Genomic DNA, 14,687 nt, shown 5'->3' with positions numbered 1-14,687 from the left:
ACTATTTACGATCCATAATTTTATTTTAAATATTTTCAAACTATCATTTTGTAAATAAATATAAATCTCATTCTCCTCTTCTCTTTCCCCCTCATCCTCTTTTTCTTCTTCTTGTTCTCGTCTTACTCCTCTTGATCTTTTTCTTCCTAAAAAAAGTGGAAAAGAGAAAAATAAATAAATCATTATTACTATTAAAAATAATATTGTTTAAAATAGTAAAATGAAGAACGCAAATAGTATACTTCTATAAGTAATATTGGGTTGTGTGTTTTTTTTTTCTTTTAGACAAAATTAACCTTCTCATTTAGGGTTATATTTTTTTTATTTTTTTAAAATTTCTACATACATTTTATTCAGACAATCGGATGTAATCGATCATATTTCGTAGGATATGAGAAGACAATCAAAACCAACGCTAATGGCTTAATCCTCAAAATAAGATTGTATAGAATAATAAATTGCTACTTTTAAACTCAATCTATTGAAGTAATAAGGAAAATAAAAGTACAATTTCATACCTTACCCTAACCATATCTAATCCCAATGAGTATCATCTTTTAAGCAATTAAAAGTACTATTATCATCATAGTGGCCCCGACGCGATCCGTGTCGTCTAAGTCAATAGGATGACGAAAACCGACCTCATCGATACATAATAATCATCGAAATAACTGTGCACAGGTCAACATAATGGTCCTTTTTTTAATTTCCAAGAAATCGGAATCTTAAATAAGAAGAAATAGATACGGAGGTTGTTCAACCTCATGCAAGTTGTTGAGATATCTATTCCGCATCGTGTAAGTGTGTGAAACAAGCCACATGAAACAAGCTTTATGTTGACTTTTATTCTTGTTAGCTAAAACGTGATGCCCTTTAGATACCGATTGGATTAATAACCTTTAGACTTTGGATCGAATTGGATTAATAACGTAGTCGCTTAGTTGTGAAAGACTTGAATTCGACGGAAGACCCAACTATACATTAATTATTAGGCAGTTCTGAGACGTGATCAAGTCAACATCCCTTTGTCGTCAGATCAGACGCTTGGTCAACGACATAAGATGGGAATTGGACGGTGCTATCTAAAGGAATGGTTGGAGGGGATCCCATCGTCCGTAGAGGAGAGGCTGGGCTCCACCACTGGGGCCTCGGTTCATCGGCCAATCAACCGGAAGAGGCTTTGGACTGGGATGAACTCAGGGAGGACCCCATGTCACGTGTGCACGTGACATGATTTGATTCTCAAGCAAGGATTCGAGGGCATTTTGGTTATTTCAGCTTCAAATGTTCGACTATTTCTGAAGGGAGACCTAAGAGAGAGAGAGAGAGAGAGAGAGAGAGAGATTGAGATAGATAGAGAGGGGAAGAGAGAGATAGAGAGTGGAGGAGGAGAAGAGAGAGATAGAGAGACAGAGAGAGGGGAAAGGGCGGGGCGGGGCGGGGCGGGCCATTTGAGTTTTCTTTCTCTGTCCCTCTGGCGTCGCCGTTACATGGTGTTGGGCCCGCCATCACCATGGTTTCGGACCAGGAGATCGCCAGCTGCGTTGAGTCGGTCCTCCGGCAGTCCGACCCCGCCGCTGCGTCGCTACCCGACGTCGTGCGCCAGGTCGAGGCCAAGCTAGGGCTCGACCTCTCCCACAAGGCCGCCTTCATCCGCGATCAGATCGAGCTCCTACTCCGCCCCTCCGTTCATCCTCTCCCTCCTCATCCCCAGTCGCAGGCCGCCGCCGGCCCCCATAACCCCTACATCCTCCTCCACCACCTCCCTCTCCAGCAGCAGATCCCCCCTCCCAAGCCCACATCCTCCGCCGGCGTCGCTGCCCCGGCCCCATTTCCCCAACACCACCACCCCGGCATCGCCTTCCAGTATCCCCCGCCCCCGCCTCTGCCCGCTGCTGCCGTCGTGGCGGCGTACCACCTCCAGCAGCAGCTCCACCAGGCGCCACAGGGGGTCCCTGCTGCTGTCGGGCTTGCGCCCGTGACTGTGGCTATGGCTGCGCCGAAGGAAAGGTGCTTCCTTTTTAGCTTAGAATGCGCTCTACTCTTCTTAACAAGGATTTCTTGACAAGCTTTTCGTGCTCAATTTGAGCTTTTATGTGGCTTAAGTAGCAACTACAAAGCTGAAGAATTGATTCAACTTTTGGTTCCTAGATTCAAATGAGAGTTTTTCTGAAGACTTATGCAACCAGTTAGGTTCAAGTGGATTACATTTTTATAGTTTTTCTTTTTAGTTTTGGTTCTATATTAATATTGATCCAAGATTGGTCAAGAAAGAGAAATAAATAAAAATAGAATGTAGCGCATGACCATCAAGTGAGTGTGTGTGCGCTCCAGAAACTAACTACTTTTTGAGGTTAGTAAACTAGATGAAGTGAGAGTGTGTTAGTTAACATATGGTAGAAGGTGGTTGCTTGCTAGTTTGAATTCATGTTACGGTGTCACTTCACTGTATGCTAGAGTCTAGTGCGTCCAAGCCGGTACAAGAACCACTGAAACAAAGCCACAAGAACCAAAACATAAACCAAAGATTTCTTTTTAGCCCCTGTTTTGGAGTTCTTGATGTAGGTTTATCCATTAAAAGAAAAACTTTCTAACATTTAGATCATACCATTTTCTTGGTGATACATCCAAATTTGAAATTCCTACCATTCTTTTTTGTTTTGTTTTAGTCATTTTTCGGTTTATCTCTTTGCATAGCTTGCACCAGGATGTGGACTCGAAATGCCATATGAGTGATGCAATGCAAGCTTGAAGATTATAGGAGATTTCCATTTAATAGAGAGATTTTACCGATCCAAAGATTTTTTTAAGTGTTGGGAAATCGGCAGATCTTGCGTAAATTATGCATATACGATGATGACTCACTATTCACTTAGTCCTTTACTCGGGCTTTGTGGGTATACACTTGCAGCCAGTCCCATAATGAATTCAGAATGGCATGTTGGGTTGATGGGTAGGAGGTTGCCTACCACATTATGCACTTAAAGGAAACAAACAAAATAGATGCTGAAACCTAGGTGTTGCAGAATCTCTATAACCTAAATCTCTCCCTTGGAAAAGTTATACTTAAGTTACATGAAAAATTGGTAACAATCTTAAATACAATTTAATCACTCAGAATAAGTAGTTTTATGTCATTAATTCATATTGAATCATCTGATTAACTTATGAAGAAAGAAATCTTACCCTGCTTGAATCTTCAACTGTAAGACACATGTTGCTGTTTTATTCTATGAACACATTGGGAAATTAACAGAGCATCGACTTCTTCAACTTGTTTATGGATACTGTTTAATTTGCCATAATAAGCCGGGCGTCTTCTTTATTTTCATCTTTCCTTAGTAGATAATTACTGCAACTGGTGGCTTCTGTACCAAGAAATATGCATATTTACTCCTGTTTTGTACATTCATATTTTTGGACTTTGTGGTACTTGGTCTGGTTACCCATACTTCATCCTTTGTGCAGTGCGCCACCTAGGGCTAAAAGAAAAGGTGGTCCTGGGGGTCTGAATAAAGTTTGTGGTGTTTCACCTGAACTGCAGCCCATTGTTGGTGAGGCAGCAATGTCAAGGACTCAGGTTCTTCATTCAATCAACACTCTAATGTGTATAACACTTTGCTCGAGTTTTTGCTATTGTCTGTGTGTGGAATACTAATTGCATATATCTTGGTTCAGATCGTAAAGCAGCTATGGGCTTACATCCGAAAAAACAATCTGCAAGATCCTAATAACAAGAGGAAGATCATCTGCAATGATGAACTACGGCGGGTGTTTGAGACAGATAGTACTGATATGTTTAAGATGAACAAGCTGCTATCCAAGCATATAATTCCACTTGATTATCCAAGTAGGCTAATCATCTCGTGCATTTAAGTGTGTTTGAATGCTTGTATGCCGTGATAACCTGAATGAATTTGAATCCACTACTTTTTTCGCAGAGGATACAGGTGCTGAATCCAAAAAACTAAAGGCTGCAGATGTTTCTGCAACTGAAATTACCAAACCTGATTCTGATGAATATCCTATGGTTATTTCTGATTCACTGGCCAAATTTTTTGGAAGTGAAGAAAGAGAAATTCCCAAATCTGTGGCTCTGAGTCGTGTATGGGATTACATAAAAGCCAACCAGCTGGAAGTAAGCTCTGGCTGTGTATAAGAACAGCATTAGTTCTGTTACATCAAAGATCAGCAAGATGTCATATATATATATATATATATATATATATATATATATATATATATATATATATATATATATATATATATATATATATATATATATATCCTTTTACTGTGTTCATGATATCCTGCTTGCCCATGTTGATAATAATATTAATCATAGTTCTTTTACTTTTTTAATTGTATTTGGCTGCCCCCAGCATATATTTATTATTTAACAGCAAGTAATTTCACATGCTTCTTTGATGAAAATGAACTATTGGCTTGTACAAATTGATGTTATGCTAGAGGTGCTGTCACCTCGCCAACTTGTGTACAAATGTCATTGATTTTGACCTTATATCTTTTGTAGATGGATACATAGATGGTTAGTTGCCATGCAAATTTCTTATGCCATTAAACAATTTAATTGTGACCAAAAACAGAACTTTTTGAATGAACATTGAGGTTAGTGGGACTGAGACCAGTAAGAACAGATCAGGGGCCATTGTGAAAAAGAGATCTTGAATGAAAAATTGAGATTTTCAAAAAAAAGGAAGAAAATGTATATAGTATGTAAATCTAAAAAAATGAAGACTATTAATGATATGTTTGTTATGAGGAATTCTAGGTCTAGTTTGCAAAATTTTTGTTCTACTAAGTGCATGACAGTTCATTTTAAGTTCTAAATATAGTGTTCAGCCTTCTCACTTTGTGATCTACTCTAGCCATTTGATTTTAAGATGAACTCTTCCATCCCCATTTCCCTTTCAAAGTATATTCACTCGAAAATACTTGTAAAATCGTGTGACCTGGCTCACCATCTCCTTTCTCCCCTGATCTCTGCCAAACTGATCGACAATGGACAAGATCCAGTTGGACTTGATTGAATCATCCAGGGTTGGCTGGAACAGGTTAATTTCCTGTGAATATCAATTGAATAGGGGAAAATGAGGTGGGGGTGGGGATTTGTAATGTTGTCAGTTAATACACCTAGATCAGAGTAAGGCCTTGCAGGGTCCAATCATGATGAGTATGTAATATAAGATATTTATTGGATTTGAGGATATTTGCTAGTGTTTTAGTTTGAAATTTAAAGGTTGGTCATCAAAATTTTGTTTGGTTGATTAACATCTAAGCTAACCAGAGGTTCTATGTGACAACTGCATTTCATTTTCTGAGCAATAACCGGTGAGGACAAAATGTGACTAAGCATGGGATACAACTCTATTTCTGAATAACATTGATTTGACAAGATTCTCACATTGCTTTAATGTTTACAGCTGCTGATATTTTATGTGACCACAATTTCTACTTGTTTATTTCTATTGTATCTGCTCTTATCTGATACATCTCTTGATTAGAAACACTACTTAATCTGAGTTTTTCTGCTTTGGCTTATTGTAGGATTCTGCAAATTCATCTATTCTCTGTGACCCCAAGCTTCAAGAACTATTTGGTTGCGAGAGCCTTCCTGTCTCAGGGATATCTGACTTGTTGGCAAACCATTTATTAAAGAAGTCATGATACTATCCAGTAACTGGTTAGATGGCCTACGCCTTCACCATTTTCCTTGTGTCCTTTTTTGATGTGTCACCTGGCTCTAGAACTATATTCATTATTTTGCTGATTTGAGGTTATATTTGGAATTTATTATTCTGTTTAACTACCATTTTCATGGAGCCTTCTCAATTCAAGCTTTTCCATGGTGAAACTCTTTTGGATATTGAGGGCTTGCCTGATGCTGGTAATTGACTAGTATTTAATATGCAGGATGTAACTTTACTGTCTATCAGATGAATAACATGGCAACATTAACTATAAATACTTACAAAACATATTTGTGTTTTGTGATCCTCAAATCTTGCTAGCTGCAATCATTGATGTTTCATTTGCAAGGTTAGCATTACAAAACATAAAAATTGGTTGAATCTTTATTCTAATAATGCCTTAATCATATGTAATAAAGTTCTTTTATATTGCAAAATAGTATAATTAGAAGTTAAAACATCATTATTTCATGGTGAAATACACTGAACTTTAGTGGGGATATATTGTAAGTTATTGCAAATCTTTGGTAATGTTGCTTACTTGGATCCATATTTGACTTCGATCTCTTCTGCATGAAATACTTTTCACTTCAATAATTTCTTTAAAAAAATGACCTTAAAAGTATGTAACTAAGATGCATGTGTATAACTTCAAGATTGGAGATTGAATAGTCCTTGCCTAGTTGTAAATTATTTTATGATACTGTATGTATGTCATTATGTAGAAGACCTTGATTCTTTGTATTCAAGATTTATCAAGATGTCCAAATGTTGGTATTCTAATTAAAACACTTAGTTACATTGGAGCTCATAAAATCATTTCATTATTCTATATCATCAACGTACTACTAGTTTCTCAAAAATATTTCTCAGCATGTGCTTTCCATGTGTTGCCCCATGGTTACCTGGGTCATGAGTTGATATGTAGTTGGTATGGTACAAGGACATAGTACAAAAAATTTCCCGATGAGTAGTAAGGGATAATCTCAGTTGGGAGGCCGTTTCTGGTTGGGGTCTGCATGGGTCGTTTATATAATTGTATTTGTATTTTTATTATATAATCTATTTTACATAATTATTTTCTCTTTATTTTCCTTTTATTCTTGTCTCTTTCTGGTTAGACTCATGCCTCAGAGTTTAAATCCTGTCTCATTGCAGTCAAGTCATGCCCCTCTTTCTCTCCCCCTCCCTAAAATGTTGTTGAACACATACTCGTATATATATTGAGTGCAATTTGCCTTGGATGGCACATAACAAACATTGGACAGTGCATGGTCAGTGACTGGTGGTTAGCAGCGGCAAACAGTTATGTTCATCTCCTTTTCCTGCCCCTCATCTACTCCTCTCCGGCTGTAGGACATCTATTGCATGCTCCTCTTCTTTCATTTTTTGTCGAACATAACCATAGATTACCATCACAATCCATACATGTGACCCAAATTGCCGTTCAAAGGGTGCAGCGAACCTGTTTATGCTGCACTACTCTTCACTATGTCTAAAGCTATTTGTAACGTTAAGATATCTGTCCTCTGCTTATTTACTTAGGCTGGAAACTATATTTGCTGTATGCAATTGCTATAAGTTTACATCTGTTTTTTGCCTCCAGCTTGCTTGGCACCGGTTGTTTTGCTATTGACTGAACTGGAAATATCATGCTTTATGACTTGAATATTTACTGCTCCTTTCTCGTGTCATTTTCTGCCAAGATAGGCTGTTAATGATGGTCTTGCATAGCATTGTACCCACTCATCTAATTCCACAGCATGATCAGGACTTTGATGATTTTTTTTCCTCAATGTTCATTGATCAATCAACGAAGTTATTGTGGAAAGAAGCATTGATCTTCACCATTATTTTTTTTCTTTCAACTTGCCCTATAGTTACTTTATATGCTAAGTTACAGGTGTAGACTTGTTCATAAATTAACCTACAGTTGCTTCAAAGGTGTTCTTCAGTAAATTTCTTGTGCTCATTTTCTACGTTAACACTGTGATATTTAAATGGCTAATGTGAAAAGAAATAATATGTTCCTGTTCTTGTGCTTGCAGGTATGTGGTTCAGTTGCATCAGCTTGATCTAACACTTACAGAGAGCTGGAAAAAGAACCCTATTGTAATATGTACTCTTGCTGACTGTATGTGATGATGATAGTCTGATTAGTTTCTTGTTAGGATGTTGTGTAATTTATTTAGCAGTAGTGATCCAAATGATGATAGTTGACCTTGAATACTTGGTTTCCAGTCTTAGACAATCAGCATCTGACTTAAATGGCTCTGACAAACTTTTGCTTTATGTAAGTGAAATATTTTGAGTAAATATGAATACCAAATTGCAGATGAACAGTGCTACTCCTAAGGTAAGTGACATCCAAGTGTTCTAGGTATGTTGAGAGCTTTTGTCTGTCTCATTTATGTTATGTTGTTCGGAATCTACCTAAATGTTTACAACCATTGATGATATACTGTTGGGAGTTTCTGCTGAAGTCTCATCAAATTTATCCTGATGAGCAGTGACATCTGATTAGGTTAGCCTCGTATTATTTTGTATAGTCTAAACTATAAGTTGCCTACTCTTATGCACAAATTTGCAACTCAGCTAATTTGGATTCGCTAGGATTATGAGAAGCTGTTGTTTAGCTAGTCATCTTACGTGCTTACTCATGTTGAATTCGAATTTGTTATCATGCTCACCATTAAAATCTTTGAATATGATATGAAATGCATTGGTAAGGGAAGAGTTATGAACAGTGTAATTGCATGAGTTAGATTGTCTTGCTTACTTTTCCAATGCTGAGAAATGAGCGCTGGTAATTGCAGAATCTTGCGAACCGTCGATGCTCCTCCGAGGCGTGGCTGGTCAAAGAGCAGGTCGTCGGTGAGTGATATCATTTGGCTGTGACCTGCAATTTCATTGGGCACTCAATAGCGAGTTAAAAGAATAAGGTAAGCTGTTTTAATTGGTCATCAACTGTGCCTTTTGTTTACCATCGCAACAGATGCGCAGATGAGATCGATCGAGAAAGATGGGGAAAATAAGACTCACCGAAACCTCCCAACTCTTGAAGATTCGTAGAGACGCTCGACGCTCTCCGTTCTGCGCCAACGTAACGTAATCTGCAACGGTGCACTGAGGTGAGCTAGCCGTACGAAGACTCGATGATAATTAGGACGCACTTGCGGTGAGCAGAATGCAGCATACATACGTCGCACAATTCATCGAGCATCTGATGGGCGGCCGGCATGGTATGGGCAGCGACGTGGGCCGAAGGTGGCATCTTAGTCACCGTCTGGGTTCGGAGAGTGATGGTGAGTTGGAGGCGGCGTTGAGGAAGCAGATGGGAGGGGAGGGGAGGAGAGGAGGGAATAGATGGCGGGGGAAGACAAGAGACGGAGGACCGGATGAAGTTGGGCGTCTTCTTGATTCTGTTGCAGGTGGACCGCAGCGAGTGAGTGAAAGGGAGAGTCGAATTGCAAGGTCTTTGGTAATGGAAGTTCCAGCCGCATAAATATGACGCCTGCCCGTAAAGACCGGTCTGTTTGTGAGCGGTCCGCTTTTGTTCGCTCGGGTTCGGGCTACAAAACCTTGATCGTGATGCATGATAAGATACAAAGTTACTATTTGCTTCTGCAAGTGTCAGAATTCTTTGAAATGAATCCAAGATGTCTCTACCCATAAATCTATTTCTGCCAAATGCAAAACACAACAATCTGAAACATCAAACAAAATCCGTCGCCGCCAGCACCGGTAACATTGCTGTTAAGGCATTAAATAGCAAACAATGGTCCAATTAAAATGTTCTCGAAAATATTGCTCCAAATATTTGTTGGAGGAATCTAAATTATTTCAACAGAACTTGGAAAAAAAAAGGCATGGAAAGGCTTAAGAAATAAATCTCAGATAAGTTATCGTCACCATCAGATTATTAGGTGGATGCGCCACTGGAACACCACCGGAACCGTACTTCTTGCCAAAAACAATCTCAAGCACCACCTGAACCGTACTTCTTGCCAAAAACAATCAGCTGCAGCTTGTCATACCCAGCGAGCACACCGGCACCGGCAACGGCACGGAGAATGTTGGCACCTGCACCCTTGAACAGAGACTTGGCACCCTCCTTCTTCAGGATCTGGGAGAAGGCGTCCAGGGAGCTCTTGTACTTGACAGCCTCTCCAGAGGTCATCATCATCCTTCTGCGAACGGTGTCAATAGGGTATGACGCAAGTCCAGCACCATTGGTGATCACCCAACCTAGAGCAAAACTAGCAAAGAAACTATCCTGAAATCGTAAAAAACACAATGAGTCAGAATCAGATCCAAGAACACATAAGATACGAGTTAAATGGAACCTGAGGATAGCTGATAAGATATTTAGAAATCTATAAAAAAAAAATCCAATATTTGTGGATAGCTGATGCAATATTTAGAGAAAAATATTCAAGTTAAACCACATACCTGTAATTTCCCTGTAAGAACCACCGGCTTCAAGGAGTCATACATTCCAAAGTAAAGACCACGGTAAACTATAATTCCAACACATGAAATATTGAATCCTCGGTAAAGGCCAGCAATGCCATCAGATTGCAGTGTCTTCCTGTAGACATCAACTAGGCCATTGAATTGTCTTTCCCCGCCCTTTTTAGCAGCTTTAGCATCATTAGCCAATCGAGTTCGGGCGTAATCCAGAGAGTAGACAAAGAGTAGAGAAGAAGCACCAGCTGCACCACCAGAAGCAAGGTTTCCAGCAAACCATTTCCAGTATCCATCCTTGTCTTTCTTGAAATTGAACATTCTCTTGAAGTAATCTTTGAAAGCAAAGTTTAGAGCCTGGAAGGGACAACAAGAGAAGACGGTAAGCATATATAAAGAAGATAAAGGAAACATAACATCTGAATAAGATCTTAAGAGAGAACAGTACATATATGATTTGTGAAGACAGGTACAAGGGGCCATTGCCACCCCGATCTAAGCACAAGAAAACCTATATGAGAATTGCACAGGGAGAACTACAGAAAGTGCAAGCCCAGCAATGGTCATTCAGCTTGCACAAGCCAAGACTAATCATGTGAACCAGACCCACCCCCATCACCCACATGACAAAAATGGATAAATACAAACTGAAAACATGGCATCAGGTCTAATATAATGATTTATTGCAAGCAAATAGCTATCAAGTGGACACATTATAAAACAAATCGATTGAGAAATAAAACAAGAAAAAGAAAACATCACAAGGTAAAAGGTATCACTAGGTCATGCAGCAATCCAGGATCGAGGTTAGGGAAAAATAGAGAGCAACTACCATAGCTGGATGAGTTGTAAATGCATATGCTCAAAAGGATGTATGACATACAAACTTAGAAACTGCAGCTAAAGCCAAGTAAACCAGTCAAATGCTACACGCAAAAATATACATGGTTAAGAGGAAGTATAACCAAGCGCATATCAGATGATCATTAAGTACAATGACATTAGCTATTTCTATCTGAATCTACAAAAACAAAGTTGAAAAAATCTCAGCATAACATATATACTATTCCAATGATGTGATGGAATAAGTTACAAAAGTGAATATAAACAGTAAAAGTGTACAAAACTCACCTGAGTTGGAAAATAGCGTATAACATTTGCTGTGTTGCCTCTCCACAGTGAGGCAACACCTTCTTCCTGCATTGTTCGTTTGAAGCAGTCAGTTATACCTTTGTAGGGTTCAGAAAGACGACCAGTCTTTATCATCTCATCCTGGTTCTGGATAAGAAGTTTCACACGTTCAATGGGAGCAGCAGCTGTTTTAGAAACAGCAGCAGAGACTCCACCCATGAGGAAATCTATTGCAAAACTCGCAAGACCTTTTTCTGCAGGTGCATTTGCAAAAATAGGCGATGCAGATGACAACATAGAGAGATCATAGCTAGCTCTGCATGCAGGCACCACTGGAGATTGAAGTGCGCCATTAGTGTAGTTTGCAGTTTTGAAGTGTCTCTTGTATACTGAAGTCGTATTGAAGTTATAACCAATAGCCTGCATGTCTTGTGAAAAGGTAGAACCAAGATGGAATTGGCCAGCAAATTTTTGGACAACAGTTGGGTGGTTAACTTGGTCAGCCATGTCTCACTTCCAGATTAGTCTACATGTACAGCACATAATCATCAAATCAGTACAAGTTGGAAATTAAATTCTTGAACATTCCATTTATAAGAAAACAAAGAAAGGGACGATTTAAGAACATATTTTTTGAAAAAAAGAACACCTTTTTCACACTTTTACTTATTTCTGTTTTTGATGTAATATTTTCTCCTATGAAAAGCCTGGTGTTTCCCATTGTTCTATATTTCTTCTCATGCAAAGTGAATGTTTGCGGATTACCCCATTTACAGCTCAGACAGATATCTAATAGATAGACTACAGTAGTCAGCAACAAGCACTTAATCTTATAGGCAGTATTTATTTCACACATAGTTATCTTTAACATAAATTCAGCACCTGCTTAAAGGGGTTGACATTATGTTGTTTAAACCTTCTAAATGACCAGACAACAGAGACAAGCTTTAAACTGGAGTACAGGAGGTTGATTTAAGCATAAAAACAGCTATCACAAAGTTTAAAACAGTTCCATCCTAACAACAGAACAGCAAAAGAGCAAAAAAAAATTAAAAACAAGAAAACAGCATCAATGACATTATCAGACTACTCGGTACACCTGCATTAGACAATAATGCTACCGAGAATTAGAACCATCAACGCTAAAAGGTTTGATCTTATTAAGCCCTTAAAAAAAAGGCAGTGTTTCTAACACCATTGTGTTTGCTTTTAGTTGCGTATGAGCACCTAAGCACAATTTTCAAAGTAAACAAAAGGAAAGTGAAGGGAGTATGTGGAACTTGAGGATCCAATCTTTCAAACCCAGGAAAGATGATCGTACAAAGAAACGTAATCCTCAAAACTATCCTTAAACAAAAAAAACAGTACATAATTGGAAAAACATCTACAAAAGTGCTCAATAAAAGGTCAAATAAGATTATTTCTCACTGCATTCAATAAAGGATGGTAAAAAACACAACATATCAATGCATTAGCTTAATATCAATAGATAGCTAACATCTAATTATCCATTGAAACGACTACCGGCAGAAAGGGGCATATTGGCATACAAACCAAGAAAAATATAATACACAGAACAAATGCGCATAGCACACAAAAAGCATAAATATTATAAGAAAAGATAAGAACAAATGCACGAAGAGGGAATAATCGACGACTTCTTTTGTGGTAGATCTACCGAGCGAAGCAATAGATGCACCAAAAACCCTATAATACAACATGGAACGGCTCCAGATCCGGACCATTCAACAGGAAAAGAGCCCAAACAAAAACAAGATCAACACCAAAACAGAGATCTTTCGCCGCAACAGGAACAAGTTAACACGAACGAACCAGGATAAGAACGCTACGGCTTACCCTCTCGGAGTTGGGAGTAGCAGACACTCCCTCCTCTCTCTGGGAGAACCAAGCGAACGCGCAAAGAGATGTGAGACCGCGAGAGGAGGAGGGAGGAGAGGGAAGACGCGGGGCGGATGGGAAGGGAGGCAACCATCGCGTGGGTGCGTATTTATATAGAGAATCCTAGGGTTTCACAACCATGTTGTTCTTGTGGAGTGACTGCATAGAAATCTTGTAAGCGAAGCTTGATTGCCATCGAGAGGTTATGCGAACGAATCTTGACCACCTGATCTTGACGCTGTCCAGCTTTTGAACGGCCGATGCTGTTGTGTACTCGAATCCTTATGCGCCCTTATTCGTATGAAAATACTTTCCCTATTTCTTCCTTCCCTTATCTCGATATATTAAATTAAATTTATTTCCTTATTTTTTTTTAATTCCAAAACTAACATACAACGTAATATTCATGTGTTTGATTGTCCGAGACACTAGGAATGCTAGTTTAGTGTTTGGTTAATCGACACATCAAGGACTCTAATTCAATCTAGGATAAGTGATCTCGTCTAATGTGTGTCACTATGGATTGAAATGATTTAAGAATCAAAATAATATATTTTTCTCATATATCTTCACGATGTTAATTTCTAGGACTACATGTAACCCAATATAGATGTTAATTTAGGTTTTGATTGTCCAACACACTAGGGATGCTAATTTAGTGTTTCGTTGCATCAAGGACTCTAATTCAATATGGGATAAGTGATCTCGTCTGATGCGTGAGTCACTAATGATTAAAAGTATTTAAGAACGAGAATGATATAATTTTCTCGTGATGCACTCATTAGATCTTTTTATGATAAAGTTAAGTAATTATTGAATTGAATTGAATGAAAAGTTAGTTCTCCGGTTCAAATCGATTATTATTGAGTCATAAAGACATGCGTTGATCATGTGAAATTATTGATAATTACTAAAACACATGTTAAGACCGTCAAAGGTCCTCCGTTTTTAAGTAGGTATATAAATTTATAAAATGATTGCAATGTAAAAATATATGCCCACATATTACCTTTTTTTATCAATATTATTATTCTCATCGAAGCATGCTTAACTTTGGAGCTACGATGCATTATTGCTGATATCATCGCACCCATGAATAACTATGCATTAGCCAAATGAATATCTCAATAACATCTACTTTTCTTAAGATTATTTTTAATTATTTTAATTTTTTTGGATAATTTTACTTGATCTTCCTTGTTCACCCTAACATATTAACTTTCACATCCTCATTGTTTTTTTACATATCAATATGAGAATCCCACAGTCAAATCTGGGACAAAAACTTAAATGCAAGTCAACACAAAAAAGGTTAACCCATGGGTTGATCATCGATGATTACCTGAGAGGTGGCGTTTGTGACAAATGCAAGAATACAAGGCTATGATAGCTAGTCTTTCGACAATTGAGTTCTTATGCACAAAACCCTGAAAAGGGTAGCAGCACTGAAATAATGACAAACCTAACTCTCCCAGTCTG

The 14,687-nt window shown here is 38.4% G+C and overlaps 2 protein-coding genes across 2 annotated transcripts; one reads left to right on the top strand and one right to left on the bottom strand.

Annotated features, from left to right (window-relative positions):
* The first annotated feature begins 1,338 nt into the window (after positions 1-1,338).
* On the top strand, positions 1,339-8,003 carry LOC135607275 (uncharacterized). The gene is made up of 6 exons (XM_065098963.1): positions 1,339-2,010; positions 3,469-3,580; positions 3,679-3,850; positions 3,942-4,138; positions 5,569-5,704; positions 7,760-8,003. Exons 1-5 carry the CDS (start codon positions 1,514-1,516, stop codon positions 5,686-5,688), a joined length of 1,098 nt encoding a protein of 365 aa, XP_064955035.1. The 5' UTR covers positions 1,339-1,513; the 3' UTR covers positions 5,689-5,704; positions 7,760-8,003.
* Positions 8,004-9,426: 1,423 nt separating this feature from the next.
* Positions 9,427-13,307, bottom strand: LOC135607274 (ADP,ATP carrier protein 1, mitochondrial-like). Its single transcript, XM_065098962.1, has 4 exons — positions 13,167-13,307; positions 11,310-11,835; positions 10,164-10,535; positions 9,427-9,987 (listed from the first exon to the last, which is right to left on the bottom strand). Exons 2-4 carry the CDS (start codon positions 11,814-11,816, stop codon positions 9,691-9,693), a joined length of 1,176 nt encoding a protein of 391 aa, XP_064955034.1. The 5' UTR covers positions 11,817-11,835; positions 13,167-13,307; the 3' UTR covers positions 9,427-9,690.
* Positions 13,308-14,687: the final 1,380 nt, after the last annotated feature.

This window comes from Musa acuminata, chromosome BXJ2-3, assembly GCF_036884655.1.
Source record: "Musa acuminata AAA Group cultivar baxijiao chromosome BXJ2-3, Cavendish_Baxijiao_AAA, whole genome shotgun sequence".
NCBI lineage: Eukaryota > Viridiplantae > Streptophyta > Magnoliopsida > Zingiberales > Musaceae > Musa > Musa acuminata.
This window is presented reverse-complemented; position numbering and strand designations above follow the sequence as displayed.